The 20607-nt window shown below is 41.6% G+C and overlaps 1 protein-coding gene across 1 annotated transcript in view; it reads left to right on the top strand.

Moving 5' to 3' along the window:
- The window catches only part of tmeff2a (transmembrane protein with EGF-like and two follistatin-like domains 2a), a 105499-nt gene that overhangs the window by 48931 nt on the left and 35961 nt on the right, over positions 1-20607 (top strand). Inside the window, exon 5 of the mRNA XM_056289977.1 lies at positions 3410-3412. Coding sequence (XP_056145952.1) covers positions 3410-3412 — 3 coding nt within the window. The remainder of the gene's footprint in view (positions 1-3409; positions 3413-20607) is intronic.

Raw genomic sequence — 20607 nt, 5'->3', positions numbered from 1 at the left:
TTTAGTTGAAGCTGGAGCACCAAACGAGTGTGGAATATTGTGCATGAGGGCGGAAGACTCATTTAACCCCCCCCCCCCCCCCCCCGTCCTTGCACCGTTCAACTAGCAGTTATTAGGGAGCTGTGTGCTAGGTGTGTGTGTGTGTGTGTGTGTGTGTGTGTGTGTGTGTGTGTGTGTGTGTGCGCGGTTCATACCTGTCTTAAAGTTTAACTGAAAGAGGCTGAAGTAGTTAAAGGAGTGGGGTCACATCCATTTTCCAGTTGTGTTGGAGCTGAAAAAGTAAAGGAGATTGGGGTGTGCTAATCTTTTAGAAAAAGTGTGTGTGTGTGTGTGTGTGTGTGTGTGTGTGTGTGTGTTTGTGCGCTAATGCGTGTATACACAATAAGAACCGAGAGAACGATGAGACCCAATTTCCCCATGAAGATAATTAAAGTTTCATTTTATCTCATCCTAACTTTGGCTGTCACCGACTAAAGCAATTTCGGAGTCAGCTAACGGAGCTTGTTCACACGCAAATAGTCCATGATTAACAAATCTGCAAAATCTCAGCGCTGCGCCCTTGCAAATTAACGTAGTGTTGCAAAACCAAGGTCTATTTCTACTACTTTTATGATCTTATGGAGATATGCTTTAGTCTTCAGTAGTTCTCCAGAAATCTTCTTGAACCGCAGCAAGAAAAACAGCAATAAAAAACCCCGACTCATTGACCGCTAATGTCGGACTAAAACTCGCCCACCTGTGACGTACGCCAAGCGACTACACAGCACGATGGGCAGCGCAGCTACTCGCATTTTGCTGTTAGGTGTGTGGTTGTGCGTTTGCATGCCGACATCTGTCCGTCCGTGCACCAGCGTGTGTGTTTACATACGTATGTTGCTCATTAGCTCTCGTGCGGTGAGCATCAGCAGCCCTCAATGAGGAAGAGCAGATTTGAAAAGTGATTACAGTAGGCCAGGCAGACAGCCGACGGAAGAATGGATGGGCGGAAATGAAACGGGTCGCTAGGTCAACCAGAGAGAGAGGGAGAGAGAGGGAAAGAGAGAGAGAGCAAAAAAAAAAAAAACTTGCCGGAGGAGAGATAACAGAATAGAGGAAACAGAAGGCGAGCGATAACGGAGGACAGGGTGATGGAGAGAGATGGAGGGAGGGAACGTGGACAGCGATAAGAGGGAGGCGCGACAGAACGAAATGAAATGAACGTTTTTGTTTGCCTTCTCTTACAATAGCCTGAGAATTTACATGTGAGGGGTTGCTATCGTACAACATAATTAAATTCACTGTATTTGGACCATCTGTTGCCCACAAGACTGAAGCTGATGCAGGCGCGTGGGGAGATGTTTTAAGTAGGGGGGGCTGCCACCTAAAACGAAAAGTATTGTGGCGAGCCGGCATGGAAGAACAAGTCGAGAGGCAGAGATCTCTTTTTAATCGCAACCCCCGTGCCCCATACACTATTCACACTGGCCAGAACGGACCAGAACTGACAACGTAACGAGTCCCCCCACCAAGCCCCAAGTGGCGACATCAGTGTCACGGTCCTACAGTCAGTAAACGGTCTCCTACTTAGTCTGAGTCGAACCCCCAAATCAACAACACAAGGATAACCACAACATGAACACCACATCATTAAAACACAATTTTAAATCTAACATTAACAGTCCCATCAGCCATTGCGCTCCCCCAGCGAAGAACCGGTGACAGTCAGAGCGACCGCGGTCGCTACAGTATGACGTCATTGTTTTGTTTGTAAGGTGCGTGTGTAGCAGATTAGGAATAGAGTGTTTACTCACTTTATTATTAAAAATACTCATTCCACAAAGCCCAGCCCACTGTTCAAAATAAAGGTGCGTTTTATTTATGTATTTGTTTATTTTGCATTTGTACGTAAGGAAAAGTTAGGCATACTGTTGGGTCTAAGATGCTACACAGCCACCAGCCACTACTGGGGGGGGGTGCACCCACCACTAATGGGCTGATGCCACATACGTGCAACACTGGGATTAGAACGTGGGTCATAACCTTTGTTGAGTCTTATCTTACCTTTGCTGGATGTCGGCACCATGTCATTAAATAGAGGAAAGGGGTGGTGGTGCAGAAATGAGCTGAATGAATGAGACCTCAGCAGCACAGGGAAGGAGAGATTGAAAGGTTTGGGTGCCTGGTATCACCGTGCACTTTCAGAGCTTTGCATACTCTCAAAATAGGATAATATCAAATACATTCACTGCATAAATCAATCACGAAGGGGAGAGATGATTAAGGAAGAAAAGCTGTGGCGGTAGAAAATTAGATGGTGGTACGGGGGTAGATGAATTGAAATAAGATGAGGGCAGAGGGCGGAGAACCACAGGGAAACTTTCTCGCGTAAATAGGATTGCAGCAGAGGTAGAAATAGATGGAGGAAAAGGAGAGATCGGAAGGAAGAAGGCAGGGAACAGGCAGAGGAGGAGAGCTGCTGGCGTTTTACGAGCAAAGGAGAAGGTTAAAGATAGCTGCAGTAAAAGAGGGGTAGGGCTAGTGGGGGGGGCGACTAGCAGTGAAGAACCCTCTCAGTAAAAATCAAATGTCTTTTAATGGCCACCGATAAATCTACAGACATAGGGGTCTGGCCAGCTCCAACCAAGGCAGATGCCAATTTGGGTGGAGGGGGCCTTTGTGTGTGTGTGTGTCTGTGTGTGTGTGTCTGTTGCTGTTGCTGTTAGCTTGGTTGTGTGTTTATTTATTTATTTAATCTATTTATCTATTTTATTAAGTACAAACGTAAGTCAACTGTGGATGGAGTCGCCCTCAGGACACCGGTATGGTCACATGGTCCCCTGGTCAGTATCAGACATTTGTCCCAATCAAATTATACATTGGAGAAAATTGAATTGAATCCCTAGATCATGGAAGGGCAAAGGGAAAGAGGAGTCTATGATTGAGATTATTTCTACCGTGCATGAAAAATGCTGCATTTAAAAAAAGATCTATTCATCCATTTTGGGGAAAACCCATTTGCAGGAGTGTATTATCTCTTAAAATGTAGGAGGATCCAGCCTCTAAAAGTGACATCACCGTCTCAATCAAATTATGAATATCACATTTTTGAAGGAAATTCGCCAAGCAGAGCTGTATTAAGTCCTAAGTAGACTCAGAAGCCGGGTGATGGCTGAGGACCATTTTCGACAGCCGCACTTTCAACGCGCTGGAGCAAGTGACGCAAACACTAAGATGCATTGACTCGCAGTGTTAGCGTGACATAATTCCACAGCAGTTTAAACATCAAAAAAATATCCAAATGATTTTCTTTGTCACGGCTAAAACATTGTCCAATAACTTGTTAGAGCCGGCCTCACTCGCAACGGTAAAAAAAAAACAAAAAAAAACAAATGCCGTCATTATAAGGGCTGCATTTTGTTCTGCTGAACAGCAGGTAGAGAGCAAAACAATGGTCTGTAGTCTAATTATCAGTATCGAAAAGACTCCCACACTCTTCTCTTTCTTTTTCCACTCACTAACATCCGCTATCTGATTTCCTGTCGTTCCCACTCCTCCTGATTATTTCTTGGTATTATTTTGGGTTAAGACTTTTTGTTCCAACAATAATCCTTCATTATCGCTGAGAATATTAGAATCCCCCTTGTTCTATTTTAATTCATATTTCTTACATAAAGCTTCATCTCCAGGCAAATAACAATGTTAGATTGTGTGTGTGTGTCTTTGAGTGTGTGTGTGTGTGTGTGTGTGTGTGTGTGTGTGTGTGTGTGTGTGTGTGTGTGTGTGTGTGTGTGTGTGTGCGCATACAAAGGCCCTGTGCCCTTTCTGCAGTGCGTAACATAAGTTTACTTTTATGTGTGAGTGTTGGCTAATGAAAGAATAAACAATGTGTGTAATTTATAGCCTGATTGGGGTAATTAATCAAAAAGCCACATTCCAAAGATCATTCCAAAGACACAGCACTATGGACTCACAGGCACTTCATTAATTTGAATTAGGTGTGAACCGCCACTGCTAAGCAATTATTAGTTCAATTCCAATTGATCTCCCATCGTCAATTCACAGCAACAGCCCCTGTGGCCAGTTTAGAGGAAAGCTGGGTCTCATGTGGGAGCACTGCAGAACTGTTGGGACTTTTTCAGTGTCTCACGAGGGCATTTCTGATACACTGTATCAAAGATCAAGAGGACTTCTTGAAGTGAGTAAACTCCAGCACGAGGTCTAACACAAAGATAGGCAAATTAATCTGCATAACCATCACCTGTTACATACTGTTGTCATGTGCAGTGTTGGTTTAAGTTTGCTGCAAACAAGTTGCCCTTTGGGAAATCAAAGAGCTATTGAATTGAATTGAATTGAATTGAAATACTTTTTTGACACTTTAATTGTGATATTCTGTCCTGGAAAATATCAAACCATTCCCATTTCTGTTCAATGTCAGGTCAGGAGGTGAAGCACAGATGATCTTAGGGTGGATTTGGGCTTTTAAAACTTTTTGCCTTGATTTGGGATTTAATAGAATAGAATAGAATAATGAGGTAGTTTTTTCCAAATGTCTTTCACCTTTCTAAAGTAGGTGAAATCCAGCTAGAATAGCCAGCTGACCTCTGCTTCCCTCTTTGATCACTCCATCCGGTCATCCTGACTTCACTGGCCCAACGGGGACCTGCTACCCCTGTTGCACTGCTATTGCCATGGTAACCAGGTTAGAGGTTTAGGGAAGTGAGTAATCTAATCTCCCCTCTTTGTGGTATAGCGATAAGGCCTGCAACTGCCAGCCCTCCAGTGTGTGTGTGTGTGTGTGTGTGTGTGTGTGTGTGTGTGTGTGTGTGTGTGTGTGTGTGTGTGTGTGTGTGTGTGTGTGTCTCCTATTTGGTCATTCTGCACTGCATGACACACTTGCACACGCATGCACAGAGCCTATCTAGCCAATACGTTCCACCCTAATAGGCAGGTGAAAGCTGAAGGGCAGATAGGCTCCCTGCCCCCAGCCTTAATTTGGAAAACTGTTGAAAAGTCTGAGCCTTACTGAAGTTGACATTCTTAAGCAATACCCACAACCCCACACGCAGCACCGAGAACCCAAACACAGCACACAGGTACACATATTGATGAGCTAGGGCTGTTCAGCGTTTCATTAATGAAAAAGAAGGAAATAGCCAAAAACTTGTGATTCTAATGTAGAACAGCCTAAATTGTGCAATCCAACAGATGGTACCGATGTTATGGTGTTGCTCACTTACTAAAAGCACACACACACACACACGCACACATGCACACACACACACACAGTGGTTTGTTGTTTCATTCAAACTGGGGACATTGCTGTGATGTTGCTCTGATGTCACAGCAACATCTGCTGTCACTGAATAAAAATCATGTCAATAGCTGCTATTATATATGCTTAATTTGTCTGTAGAAGTGAAGCGGATGTTTGCAGAAAGAGTACCTCACAGATTAAAATGGAAGGGCGGTACATAGAGGCGAGTGTGATGTACATTTAGATAGTGGCCGCCGTATGTAACAGATCCACCTTGCTGACTCACAGAGCACATGTTCAGGCTACGCGCATGGGAAGGGCTTGGCTGATAAGCCTTTATTTTGGCATGGGGATAATGTTGTAATCTGGACTGAGAAGGATAGGATCTGGAAATGAGATGAAAGCAAAGTCCTTAGATTCATTCGTCTGTGCGCTTTCTCTCTCTCGCTTGTTCTCTCTCCCCTCCCTCACCTCGGCTGCTGCTTCTCTTCCTTTGTCTCTCAACAGAACCCTGTCTAAACAAATACCTGTGGAATTATTATTAAAATTGCCATGGCTAGTGGTGATGAAATGTAAATCTTGGGCCTAACACTGTGTGTGTGTGTGTGTGTGTGTGTGTGTGTGTGTGTGTGTGTGTGTGTGTGTGTGTGTGTGTGTGTGTGTGGATGTGTGCGCGCACGCTGGTGTATATACACACAGTGCAAGCTCTGAACAAGATGAGATGGGTAGAGATGGGTAGCGATGGGGATTAGGGGGGTTTGGGGGCGTAGACAGAATTGAATCTGTGAAAGGGGATGTGACTGCTAGGTGGCAGTTGTATGTCAGAGCCATCAGTTGATCTGAGTGCAGAAGCAGGTGGAGGCTGATGAGGGGAGAGCGGTCACCTCCGGGCCAGCTCTCACTCTCGCTGCCATCAGGAATTTTGTTTTTTGTTTTTTCTTTTTTTTTGACAACCTGAAATAATGGAATAAGGCTGAGACGGAGCATGGCGGATGGGTGGATGGGAGACGAGGCGGGCCCATGGAAATGGAGGGATATAAGGATAGAGAGATTTGAGGATCTGTGATGGCAGGATTAGGGCAAGATTAGTTGAGAGAACAGGAAATATGGTGGTCAAAATGGAAGAAGGAATTTGAGGAGTGTTTTCGTGATTGTGCGTGCGTGCGTGTGTGTGTGTGTGTGTGTGTATGTGTATGCGCGTGCTTGTGTATGTGTTTGCTTAACTCAGGCCAGCATTAGCAACAAATGTCACAATGCTCAGCTGTTAAACCAGGATGGCTTTTCTAACAAGGGACAATAAAACATGATGCAGCAGTTATGATATGATGCAGGACATAATAATTGTGTGTTTGTGCAGTCCAAAAAAATTAAATAAATGAAAGGGTTTACATTTTGGTGACTATGTCTAGTGTACCAGAATTAAATTTCATCAACCTTTGCCTTAACCATGTGCTAAAGGCATAGTCACATACCATATGACTACAGTACCATCACTGTTTTCGTAGCAGAAAAGAGAGACACGGCTGAGATAAACGAAAGCTCATAATCCTCTATAAACATACGATGAAGACATGAACCTGCACTTTTACCCCATCCATGCGGATTTCAGCTCACGTAACCTTATGTAAGCTTGGCAGAAACATTTGTCACACCGTCAAACACATCTCATCTTCCCTCATCCTCACTGCTCAATATTCAAACAACAGAAGCACCCCTTTTTTTTGCGTGGTATGCCATAATATGCTGATGATACGATTAATTAAAATTCTGGCTTATTTTCAAATGACTTCTTGATGTTCTAGGTTATGTTTTTTGTTTCCTGTGGAAAGCAATATTAAAAATGGAAAAATTTAGCCCTGACAGATTCATAAAAGTGGCTCCTTGTTTTCCTAATACCGCCTCGGTTTCCCCCCGATCCCTGCAGTGTCATAACAACGTCGACATTAGCGACAGGCCGCCATGTTTTTTTCCATGTAATCTCAGTGCCGTTTGCCTCATTTTATTCCAAGTTGTTTCTTTCCGATTTCTCTCATCAGCAGCACAAATGAGCTTTCGTCTCGCTCCCCCGAGACCTTCGACAGCGCTGTGCTCCATATGTAAACATCTGAAGGCTGTTTATTTGTGGGTTGAAAGACCATCTCTGGAGGAGTGGGTGAATCCCTAGGAGCTCTGTAGAGGGAAAAGGCTGTAATGTCATTAGGGGCTTTGTTGTGTTTTGTTTTGTTTTGCTTTTTTTCCCCTTTTTCTTTATAGTTTTCGGATAGTAGTTATACATGGTGCTCTGGGAATGCCCGGCATCGCTAGTGGTAGGAAAATGTGATCATTTTGGGGATTGGGGATAGCGGAGGGACAATCAGTGAGTTTGTTTGCTTTCTGAAAGTGGATTTGCGGCAGTCATATGGAAGCGTACTCAAAAGTGAGGGTTTTGAAATAAATAAACGGCAAAAAAATGAAGTGGTGCCTCTGCAAAAACTGGTTGATGTTATTTTTGAAAGAGAAGGCACAGCTGTGAATCTTTCTGTATTAGTACACTGCTGTATATTATCATAAATAGTAATGTCTCCAAAACAATGTCTTCGTGTTGTGGCCCTTGTCTCAAAGCTTAAAACTTCCATCCAGTCCCCCCCCCCTTTTCTCCTTTGTGACTTTAACGGCGTTAATAGGTTGAGCCAATAAGGGGTCCAAGTTGTCACAGACTTGTAAGGTCAGTGTGTTAGCAGGTGTGCCACATAGTTTGCAGGATCACTGTATATTTCATTTGAAATGTACAGTTCAGGATCAGGACGATTCAGAATTATTACTCGTAATGAAGGCCTGGTCAGTGAGAACAAGATACCATAATGGTTAATAACAACTTCATTTTAACCAGGGAGGGCTTTGGTCATCCAAACAAATAGTCGACTGTGTTGCAAGAGAAGATGCATTTACTTGAGATGGGTTTACATCTTTGAATAATCACTCTCAAGCATGTTTGTCAACCTCTTACAAGAAAGGCTCCGTGGCTTCCTCACGCTACTCTGGTCATGATAAATGAATGTGTTCACATGTATGGCTTAGCCAAACTTAGGAGAAGTCCAGAGGGTTTATAGTGTTCAGATTGATTAGTTCCTTACAGGCGGGACTTGGTCAGGTCTTTTATTTTTCTAAACAATTCAATGTGTTTTGGAAAGACTTATGGATGTAAACAACTACGGTCAAATCAAGGCTAACTTGAGCTTGTCTCACTGGGTAAGTAGTCTACTTTCTTTGTGAGTTCATCCTACTATGATCTTCCATGGGCTGGAGCGGCCCATTTGTTCACGGTTAAGTTAGGACAACATAAACTGTATGCAGTAGTAACTGCACAAACCTCTGATATACCTCATTCTTTTTTCTCAAGATATTGTGAGGTAAGCACAGCTTAAGAGACTGTGTGCAATCTTAACTGCTGGCAAAAAAAAACACACACCCCTTATGAGTTCATCACTTTCCTCTTTCTCATCATATTCTCCAAAACACCAACACCCTTATTTGCCCCCCACCCACCTCCCTCTTCACCCTTAACCCCCTCTTCCTATTCTCACCCGCCAGGCTCCCAGTGTGATTGAGTCTCCATTTTTATCCTTTATAACACACTTTAGCCCCCGCAGAGCCGCACTTGTCCTTTTCTGGACAGAAGGTTAGGGATTAGCTGCTTGTGCTCCCCCTCAACTTCTGAGACCAACTCCCACCACTACCCACCAACCCCATCTGGCTGTCCACAGCTCCTCTCCAAAACCCAACAGTGTGAGATTGGCCCCCGCAGGCTAGTAGAAAAATTGGATGTGGCATGGTGGGCTCAGTGGGTGGCTGGCTGGCACCAGTAGGGTTTGGTGGCGAATGGTCACAGGCTGGAAGGTGCTGTTTCCTGAGATTTTCTGCCATGGGTGCACAACAGTGCAAAGAGGTGATAGAAGAGGACAGAAGGGACACTGCTATGCCAAGATCACCACCATATGAGTGTTCAAGGAAAAAAAAGTCCTTTACCTGCTTCAGAGCAGTATTGTTACAGCTGTCTGTTCTCACTTCAGTCACTCATTTTACCTGTTTTTTTTTCATTTGTTGCCTACCCATTTTATTTTGTAATTCTTACCTTTTTTGTCATTTCACTTCCTGCCCTTGCTTTTGCCAGCAGTCAACCCCGTTTTCTGCAACTGTTCCCCATTCCCTAATTAACTCCTCAGCATTTATACTCCCCCTGGCTTCCCTTTGTCCTTGCCAGTGTGTTTTGCCGCCTAGTAGTCCAGCGTTTTTCTCCTTGTGAACCTTTTGCCTGGCTTGCTCGGGGCTAAGAGTAAATCTGTCGCCATCTTACAACGCTGTGATAGCAACTATTCCCCAATCCTCTGTGAATAGTAAACATGACCTTTGTTACTCTAATTAATGGCCACGGCATTTGGATATGAAACCGATTGCCAGTTTTGGTTGTTATGCAACTGTGCTGTTTCTAAGGTTGGGGATATCTGCAGTCAGCTGAGACTGACGAAGTCACTTAGATGAGCAATGGAACATTTCTCCCACTAAACTTCGTGTCCAGATGAGCTGATTCAACTTTCTGGGGTAAACCCAAATTCAAACTGGACTAATTTTACACGTGGGGTTCCTGTAATTATGATACTTTCAGTATCCATAGTTGTTATCCGGCAGAAACTTGCCATGTCTGTAAATATATGAGTCTGAGGAGTAAAACCTCTTCCTTTATGGCTGCAACACTGGCAAACCATGTTATAATCCAAATTCACATGTGGTGCTCTTACAGTATCGCTAGTACTGTCTGTTTCCAGTATGTTCCACACAATGCAGCATTCATTCTTAATTGCTAACTTGTAAAATGATTGTGATAATGACGTTTACATCTGGGTTACGTGTAATCATTTTGGGAAATTACAAAGATCATTTAACCCACACAAATGGACCCTCAGAATTACATATAGAGCACTTGAAAATAACACTACAGAACCAACTAATCAAGTTCAAAATGGGCTTTATTGATATGTATAGTAAACATCTATAGATTACTAAAACTAATCGACTAGTACTAATCTAATAGATTTTCTTTGAGTAGCTTCATGTACATAGTAGCCCCTTTATGACAAACAAGTTGTTAAATGGAGATACAGTGCCATGTAGTGGTATAGTTATTTACAGTCTGGTGAACTTTTGTGATGGAATGGTCCTTTATGAACACATTCTTCGTATCTCTCCACCTGTCTGTGTTTTTCCACCTGCCTGAGTATAAAAAGAGAAAAGAGACAAACAGAAAAGAGTCTAAGATGCTCACTCAGACACACAGGGTTTTCCCATGGACTTGGTCTCCTGATGAGGCTGCACACTGCAGTGAATGTCATATCAGGCCACCAGTGGCCTGAGTAGTCCACTGGGACAGGACATTCTCCCCAGCAAGAGCACTTGATGATCTACACCTGACAAGAGTGCTCTGTAGAGACAAACCGATACGATAGAAGAGAGAGAGAGAGAGAGAGTGTTTGTTGTTCCCACTCAGTTCATTCCCGTGTTACCCACAAAGTGCAGAGGCTTGGAGAGCAAATATGCCGCGGGTTAGGGAGGGAGGCCTAGATGCTAGCGGAAGCGTGAGAAGGAAATTAATTGAATTTCCAATGAGCACGCTGATGCAAGATATGGATAGGAAATGCAGCGGGCTTGTCTGTTGTCCTGTGTACAGCGCATCTCAGAAGTGACAAGAAAGCGGTTTAGGAAAAGAGAAAAAGACAGATAGAGAATAAGAGACATAAAAATATCAGCAAATAATGTTGAATGTTTGCATGTTGATGCTTATGTGATACCATTTGTCATATATAAAGTTAAGCAGACTCGAAATTAAGCAGAAGCAAACACAATAAATGATTCAGTGGGGTTGATAAAAATAGATCTTCTGTTTCCCAGTTTGATAGGGACATCTTGTTAAAGAATTATGGGCCGGAAACATTCCTGTGTCATAATGCATTATCAAAACCACATGTAAGTGAGATTAGTGTTCTGTTCAGACAACCATTTTCCCTTTGTGATTTTCTTTTTTTGATTCATTGAAAATGGATGTGCACTATTCCGTTATTCATATTTAATCATGAATCAATTTCGCTCAAAGCAGGGCTGTGACAATAACCTCATGTCTGCAATACTATGGTCATGTGATGCCTACCGCGGGGTTGAGCTCATCGCTGCAATTTTTTTTCTATTTCTTTTTTTTTTCTGGTGAAAGTTACAGGAGTGCATAGTGTGTGATATGACTATAAACAGAATAAGCATTGTGTAGTTATCATCATTAACTGTCTTCCATCCTATGTTCAAGGGCTTCTGGAGAAACAGAACTTTTCAGTTGCTCGTCACTTCAGCTTCGCGAGTGAAGGGCAGGGACAGTCCATTAAATATATGGGGGATCTCTTTTGTGTGTGTCCGATTATTATTAATTGTTTCAAAACAAAAACAATTATTATTAATTGTTTCTAGGCTTGAGTACTAGTGATATCTACAGATAATGTTCAATTGAATGTGTGTGTGTGTGTGTGTGTGTGTGTGTGTGTGTGTGTGTGTGTGTGTGTGTATATACACACACACACACATACATATACATATAGGAAAATGCAAATAAAGGTTATATATAATAAACTATTTATAAAGCACTTTTCTAAACAAGGTTACAAAGTGCTTCACAGAACAGGATAAAACTTAAAAATGACATTTGCAAAAAAAAAAAACATTGTAAGAGAATAAAATAAAAAGCACTAACAAATAAAACCATAAAGTAAGTGCAAAAGGGAACAACAATAAGAGTAAAAATAAAAACCATATAAATAAATAAAAAAAACATTTGCAAAAGCTTTCATAAAAAGATAAGTTTTAAGATGAGATTTAAAAGAAGGTAGAGACTTAGTTTGTCGTAGTTGAATAGGAAGAGTTCCATAGTGTGGGGGTTCTAACAGCAAAAGCCCGATCACCCTTTGTGACAAACCGAGACCTGGGTGTAACCAGCAGGTCATAATGGTCGAGAGGGCGTATACCAGGTCAATAATTTGGAAATGTAAATAGGAGCACAACTGTTTAAGGTCTTAAAAGTGAGCAATAAAATTTTAAAATCAATCTGAAATGTAACGGGGAGCCAGTGCAGGGAAGCAAGCACATGAGTGATATGGTCATGCCTTTTTGTCCCGGTAATGAGCCGAGCAGCAGCGTATGGTACGAACTACTGATGGTGGAGGCAGCCATTGCTGATACCCAAGTAAAGTCTGTTGCAATAATCAAGCCGAGATTAGATAAAAGCCTGTACAACCTTTTGCAGATCAGCACCAATAAAAATTACCTAATTTTAGAGATTACCTTGAGCTGGAGGAAGCATGACTGAACAACATCTTTGATTTGAATATGAAAACTGAGGTTAGCATTGAATATTACCCCAAGATTCCTAGCATCCTGCTTAAGAATACGTGACAGACCACCAAGATTAGTACCAAAAGGGCTGATGGAATTTGGGGGACCGAACAGAATGACCTTGGACTTATCATCATTAAATTTAAGAAACAATTTGGACATCCAGGATTTGATGTCAGAGAGGCAATTTGTGAGATTTGCTAGGCCGGAAGGATCTGTGGGTTTTAGTAGCATGTATAAATGAGTTTCTTCAGCATAAAAATGGTAAAACAGATCATGATTTTGAATGACCTGGCCAAGGGGGCAGCAAGTATATAGAAAACAGAAGGGGGCCAAGAACTGAGCCTTGAAGGACACCACAACTCTACTGAACCATCGAAGAAGAAGAGTTACCCAGAACAACAGAAAAAGTTATGTTGGAGAGGTAAGACTGTAATACACTAAGAGCCGAGTACTGGATGCCTAACCAAGTCTCTAAGCGATGTAAGAGCATGTTGTGATCAACTGTGTTAAAGGCAGCACTTAAGTCTAAAAGAACTAAAATTTAGCAGTCACCTCTGTCTGCAGTCAGCAGTAGGTCAACAGTTACCTTAACTCAATACTATGAAGTGCTCTAAAACCAGACTAGAAATTGTTAAAAACACTTATTGTTCATAAAAGAAATCAACTCAGATGAAATTACTCTCCCCAGAACCTTAGATAAAAAAGACAACTTGGAGATTGGTCTGTTGTTACTTAAGGACAGGTGATCTAAATTAGGTTTCTTCAGCAATGGGTGAACAGTGGCATGCTTAAAGCTGTCTGGAAAAGAACCAGAGACCAGAGAATTATTAATAACTTGCAGAATAACGGGGCTAACAGTTGAAGATACCTCCTTGAGCAGCTTAGTGGGAATGATGTCTAAGATACAGGAGGAGTTCGTACTGGAGACTGTACTCTCTAATACTGAAACTAATTGATTTAAACTGGGTAACACACACACACACACACACACACACACACACACACACACACACACACACACACACACACACATTTGGGCGGTACAGTGGTTAGCACTGTTGCCTCACAGCAAGAAGGTCCTGGGTTTGAACCCCGGGGTTGTCCAACCTTGGAGGTCATCCCAGGTTGCATGTTCTCACGTCTGCAATGGGTTTTCTCTGGGTGCTCCGGTTTCCCCCACCATCAAAAAAAAAAAAAGACACGCATGTTAGGGTTAGTACTCCTGTTCTGCCCTTGACCAAGGCATGGCAAGACGAACTGGAGTTGGACCCCAGGCACTGCATGGAGGCTGCCCACTGCTCCTAGCTACACAGCTAGGATGGGTTAAATGCAGAGCATAATTTCTCTAAGGGGAGCAATAAAGTATATCAAAATTTAAAAAAAATAAATAAATAAAAAATATATAAGGACTGTCAAAGGATTAATTTTCTTAATCACAATTAATCTCTGAATTTCAATAGTTAATTGCGATTAATTGTGTTTTAAATCACACATTTAAAATTTCATTAATTTGCATTTCAAGACAGTTTTTAAGTCCATATTAACAATGTAAAGCAATTCTTACCAGTGTCTTGATTGGCAATCAAAGGAACACAAATAATTTATTTTATGATCTTTGTATTATTCCTTTCAAATCAAAATTGCAATAAAAAAGTCCAATGTAGACCTAGTTAATACAATGTTTACTTAAAGAAAATACAGCTTAAACACAAAATGCTACAACAGTCTAGCCTTGAAACCATGACATAGAGGTAGGACAACTTCAGTGTTTTGCATACTGTAATCCTGCCTATAACCGTTCTGTTAGCAGGAGTATAGAAATGTAGTGCTTATTTTGTGAGATGCAATATTTTTTGAAAGGATTGCACTGTTGAAAAACATCATTGAAAAACCACACTGAAAAAACACATTGAAAAACATCACTCTCATGCTACTACAAAATAAAAGAAAAGAAAAAAAAGACTCCATTAACTTTGAGTTGAAAAGGAACGTGATGTTAACAAAAGAAAAACTCGTGAATCAGTCATTGTACAATAGTGTGCTCCAAGCAAAACAGTGAATTCAGACAATTCAGCTCTCACCTTAAATCACAGCAATTAGTGACCGCATTTGCATTTTTCAGGAGTCCCAGTTTAGTTGCTTTCTCAGTTTCATACAGGTCTTGTATGCGTGCAACAATTGTTCCCCGCGACGGTAAGGCATATGATGGATCGGAACATGCCAGCCGAACAACGTCCCTTAAGACCCAGGTCTTCTAAGATATTCAACCTGTCTTAGATTTAGTTTCATTTACAGGTCTGTGGCGATTCCCCCACTCTAAAAATAGTGCTTTGGCAAAGCGGTTGCCCACTAGTCTAACTGACGTTAGCTCCAGCTGTATCTTTAGCTTGTAGATGGTAGCTCTCAAACTCGAAGTACTGCGTTGATAGTGAAATTCTGCTTGACACAAGACGCATATTACGTCAAGGAGTCCTTTAAAGTGAAACGAGCCTTCAAAACCCGTGTTTTGTTTTGTTTTGTTTTTTTGTTGTTTTTTTTAATGTATCACCATGGTCGCACCGCGCACGGTTTGAGTAGCCCTTTTTTTCCTCTCTTCTATTCTATAAAAAAAACATTCAAAATACAACACACATATACCAAACAAATAGAGAAATAAAATATTTCACAAATCCATCGAACTCTACAGAATCAAACATTACAACACAGGTCGACAAAAAAGAAAATAGTGAGCTAACCTGTAGGCCTTGGCATGGCTTCCAGAGCCTACAGACCCTATTTGGTATCAACAAACAAACTAGACATTATTCGATTCAACAATGGTGACAAATCTTGTTACAAAGCCACTTTTGTAAAATAAAAGTGTAAGCCCATTAAAAAAAAGACCATACTTATTTTTTCCATACCTTCACAGTCCTTGTTCAAAGCCCAGCAGGTTCCATAGTATTTAGAGAAACAAGCCCGTAGTCAGATGGCATCACCGATTCAATCGCTACAGTAATCAATGGATCCAATCTTTTCTTATAAATTTATTTCTGATTTTTCCCTTTTTCTCCCAATTTAGTGGCCAATCGATCCCTATTTTAATTCAAACACCCACCCTCGCACTGTATGCGTTCGCCAACTGCATCTCTCCGGCCGGCAGTCTCGAAGGAGACCGCCTCGCCACTTTCGTGACAAGGCGACTCCAAGCCGAACCACTGTTTTTCCGACACACACAGAGACGCATTCACGTGACGAACACAAGCCGACTCCGCCCCCCTCCCGAAGACAGCGTTGCCAATGATCGCTGCTTCGTCGAGTCCGGCCATAGTCGGATCTGACGAGACCGGGGCGCGAACCCCAGTCCCCAGTGGGCAACTGCATCGACACAGAGCCGATGCTTAGACCGCTACACCACCGCGGACTCGGATCCAATCTTTTCAAAGCATTCTTGCCCAAGACACTTCAGTGTGATGCATCTTCTTGTCCCTGCACTGTAATTGCCATGGTAGCCATAGGTTTTAGATGATGGCTTGAGGCATCAGCTGGCTTGAGAAGTATAAATGTGTTGGCATGGGTCTAGTGCAAATTCACCAGTGCAGACAGTGGAGGAGAATAAGATGTAGACAGAATGTTGTTATGCTCTCTGTGTGTCCCTCTCTGCTTTCTTAAAGTAAAGCAAAATACCGATCATAGTCAACTTCAAAGTTTCTTTAAGAAAAGGAACTAGAACTTGCTTCTGCATTCCCACTCCGCCTCGTTATTCAGCCAGCTATCCATAATCATCTAGCCAGTAATCATCCAGCCAGTCTGCTATTCATTGAGCCAGGCAAGCAGGAAACCGAGAGCAGTGTATAATCCTCTCGAAACAAGGAACGATGAAGTTTTAAAGCTATAATTCCTCCATTAATCCCTTCAGAAAGGCTCTGACCTAGTTAGTACCTTGTTAACAGACCCATCACTCGCTGCTTTTTCACTATGACCGGGCAGCTAGCTACATGGTTGCAACAACAGTTAGTCACTGTGGCATTTGTGGAAGTCATTCAGAAGTCAGCCATCGTTTTCAGTCGTTATACCACTGTATTGTTTATAAGGGTGGGGATACCTGCTGTCAGTTAAGACTGAAGAGGTCACTTAGATGAGTGAGGAACCGTTTCTCTCAATAAATGTTGTGTCCAGATGAACTGATTCAACTTGCTGTGATTTTCTTACCTGGATTATTGAGCATGCTTAAAGACATTCAGAAGTCAGTGTTTTGTCAGAGTGCTTCGTATTTTAATGTTGTTTTGCTTTTTCTTTACTTCTTTTTTCATTTCAAAAGTATGCAATAATGTACATCGTTCACATCATTTGATTTCATGGCAAGGAAGTTGCAGTAATGTTAGAGCTCTTCAGTCTGTTTCATTACAGGCCATCCTTTCCACTCCATATGAAAAACAACAACAAAAAAGGAAAAACCTTTGTCACAAACAAGTCAAGGGATCTGGTTTATATTTGGTATCAATTTTAGTAAGAATAAGTTCATATTTACTTGAAGTTTTGATGTCATATATTACTTGTGATAAACACATAACTTCCTCTTTTTGTTGGTTCAAGGTTGGGGGCTGCAGCTTCAACCAGGAGACCATTATAATCTTGTTGGCTATTTTATTATTTTTACCATGTAAATCATTTGGGATATCGCCTAGTAAGAAATGGGATGCATTGAAGAATAAAGCTTTTTTTTTTATTCTTGTATGTTTTTCTTTAAAGGGACTTTTATGAAGAAATAACAAAAGAAAATCCCCAAACCAATTTAGCCTCAGCAAGCATTAAATTAATTTGTCTGCTCATTGTTCACCAATTGGTTTGAGCCAATCTGAGAAATTTTCCTCTCCTTCACATCAATGGTTGCTGTGGTCTCTTTTAGAATTGTGATATCCCAGGGCTTTCTTTGAGGTGAGCCAGGTCCCACAAAAACAATGAGATACTACTGTGAATCCTTTTTGTGTTTTTCTTTTTAACTAGCTTTACCGACCCTCGCGAAGCCAGCCTGCATCTCACAAGCTCAGTTTTTGTGAGGTATTAGTTTTGAAAAGCATCCACTGAGAATCAGTTGAACCTGGCAGAAATGTGCTGGGCCGATCACTGAACTATAGGGAGCAGTTTAGCTGATAACGGAAACGAGCAGTGCCGTACTTTGAAAATGACAACAATGGCAGAGCTAGGAGAGGTTAGCGTTAATGCTGCCATACTTAGTTTTATCAGAGACATTTACAAGACAGCAAGAATCATGTACAGATATAATAACTAAGTGCAGTGATCAGTAGTGGTGTTTACAACCAGCAGACCAGTTCATATGAAAATGTAGTTATATGTCATGGGATTTACGGCTGATTAAAGGCTGACCCAGTCACCCACAAAGTTATTTTAGTCTATAATGCCCGAACACAAACCAATATTGCCAGACCACAATGAGCCAAGTGAAATTTGTGGGCTGGCTTTGCAAGGCTAAGCTTTGCCGGCAGGTCACATTTGACATGTAGGCTGTGAGTGTTTGGTGACATCCTCAAAAGCAATGCATGGATAAAGGCTAATGGAGCACAGATCATCATGTAGACAGTGTCATCTCCAGTATGGTCATCAGACCATCACTGTCACAATATGAGATTTGCATGAGCGCTGACAGTAAATCCATTTCTGCTTTGACTGCTGTTTACACTATAGGCTATGTTGATGTAGGCCTCATGCTAACTATTAGTCCAGCCTGTTCAGTTTAAGCAAAAAGTAGAGCTGTAACTATAACTGTCTCCCACTGGTGATGAAAATAGATATCCAGAGGCATGCATGCAGAGACGGGGGGGACCCACCAGCCCCCAGTAAATTGCAACCATATAATATAGCATTTAAGTAGTTTAAACACAAAGTACTTTACACTGAGTATGACAGTAAACTCAACTACCTTAATGCATTGCCCTCATAACAAGCAACCAACAGTGAGTGCCTAAGTGAAAGCTTCAGTAGCCCCTAATGTTCATGTACTATTTAACAGAGAAGTGCTAAGTAAAAATCAGGACGTAGAAATAAAGATTTCCATGCGTCTGGTTTTTGGAGTGTGTCTGGCATATCTTTGTGCAGGTGTGAGCTACTTCCTGAAATGCAGTGTTGGAGTTGATTTGTCGAGGTGGGAAGGCCTTATTTAGGTCCTTTCACTTTGGAAGAAATCTGCCATATGAGTGATGAGATTCGTCAATATGTTGTGGCAGTTGAGCTGTGTGGTTGTGTGTCAATCATCAAATTGGTATGCTCTGACAGGCCTAATTTAGGACTGATAGCAGTCACCTCTGATTGGATCGTGCCAAAGCATGCAAGGAAGCCAGCAGTAATTCCCCCAGCGATGACATCAGCCAAGTCAGTTATGCTAACAGATTTAAACACTCAGCTGTTAATGGCATCAGTTTTAGTTTCCTTCATTTGAATGAAATTAAAAACCTTAAATGTGCTTCGTTTTGCTTCTTTCTAGGAGCTTGGTTTAGTGGCTTTCTTTCTTTTTTTGTAATTCCATTTTTTTATTGATTTTGAAAAGCTTGGTGGATGACAAGTTAACATATCAAATGAGAAATTTCACCATTGACATCACTAATATGAAATGACTATAAAATAAAAGCTCTGTACAAGAGAGGATACAGGACTAGTCATAATCCAAAGAAAAGGAAGCCACTCAGGCAAACAAAGACAGCAATCGTATTTCAAGATCATCAAACAACGTAATATAATCCCATAAATGATCCCAGATTGGTCCCTTATTATGGTTTCTATCAGTCATCCTGATTAGCATGGATTCATATGATGCAGTTTTTGTCATATAATTGACCAATTCTTTCAGCTCTTGGGGTTTAGGTGTTTTCCATTGCCTGACTGTTGTTATAGTAGCCATAGTAACCCCAGCCATAACAACTGAAAATTCCTCTCTTCTTAAGGTATGTAGCTACTTGTGACTGTTTCCTAATAAACACACTCTTGGAGATACTGGCGACATCTTACCCAGCCACTTACTCATGTGTCTTAAAATTTTCCTCCAAAGGGGCTGAATAATTGGGCATTCTTCAAATACAGTGTAAGAATGTGCCCTTGTAGATATTTTACCAACTTCCCTGCTTAAAAATGTACTTGGGTCTATTGGTCCCTGCCTAGTCTCTATTATAAATAGCTCATTGCAATCATTGCAAAAAAAAAAAGAGAGAGAAAAACTAACCTTGATCCATCCCTTCCCAAAAACTATAAGCCAATATTCTAAGCTGTTTTTTTTATCTCAAAAATGTTAGATAAAGTTGTTACCAAACAGCTCACTGCTGTCTTGACTGCACACAATATTTTAGATAAATTCCAATCTGGCTTCCATCAGATGCATTCCACTGAAACATCTCCTCTCAGAGTCTCCAGTGACATAATGATGTCTTCTGATGTGGGTGAATGCACTGTTTTAGTGCTGCTAGATCTTAGTGCAGCTTTTGATACTGTAGATCACAGCATCCTGACTGAAAGGCTTAGGGTGTGTGTGTGTGTGTGTGTGTGTGTGTGTGTGTGTGTGTGTGTGTGTGTGTGTGTGTGTGTGTGTGTGTGTGTGTGTGTGTGTGTGTGTGTGTGTGTGTGTGTGAGTATGTGTGTTTGTGTGTGTGTGTGTGTGTGAGTATGTGTGTTTGTGTGTGTGTGTGTGTGTGTGTGTGTGTCGAGGAGCGCCATGGACTGGTTTTCCTCGTATCTCTCGAATAGGAGTTTTTCTGTCACTTGGTCCTGACATGTCTGAAACTGCTGCTCTTTCCTGTGGTGTGCCTCAGGGTTCTGTCTTGGGTCCTATGTTGTTTGTTTTGTATATGGTTCCCTTAGGTCATATTATATCATATCGGGTCATATCTCATATCACTGTTTTGATGATATTCAGCCGTATGTCTCTTTTAAGCGTGATAAGACTGAAAACTGTCAGATTAGCACAACTGTCTGATTTC

The sequence above is a fragment of the Lampris incognitus genome, chromosome 11 (assembly GCF_029633865.1).
Source record: "Lampris incognitus isolate fLamInc1 chromosome 11, fLamInc1.hap2, whole genome shotgun sequence".
NCBI classification, from domain to species: Eukaryota; Metazoa; Chordata; class Actinopteri; order Lampriformes; family Lampridae; genus Lampris; species Lampris incognitus.
Note: the sequence above shows the minus strand (reverse complement) of the source record. Positions and strands in the feature narration are given on the sequence as shown.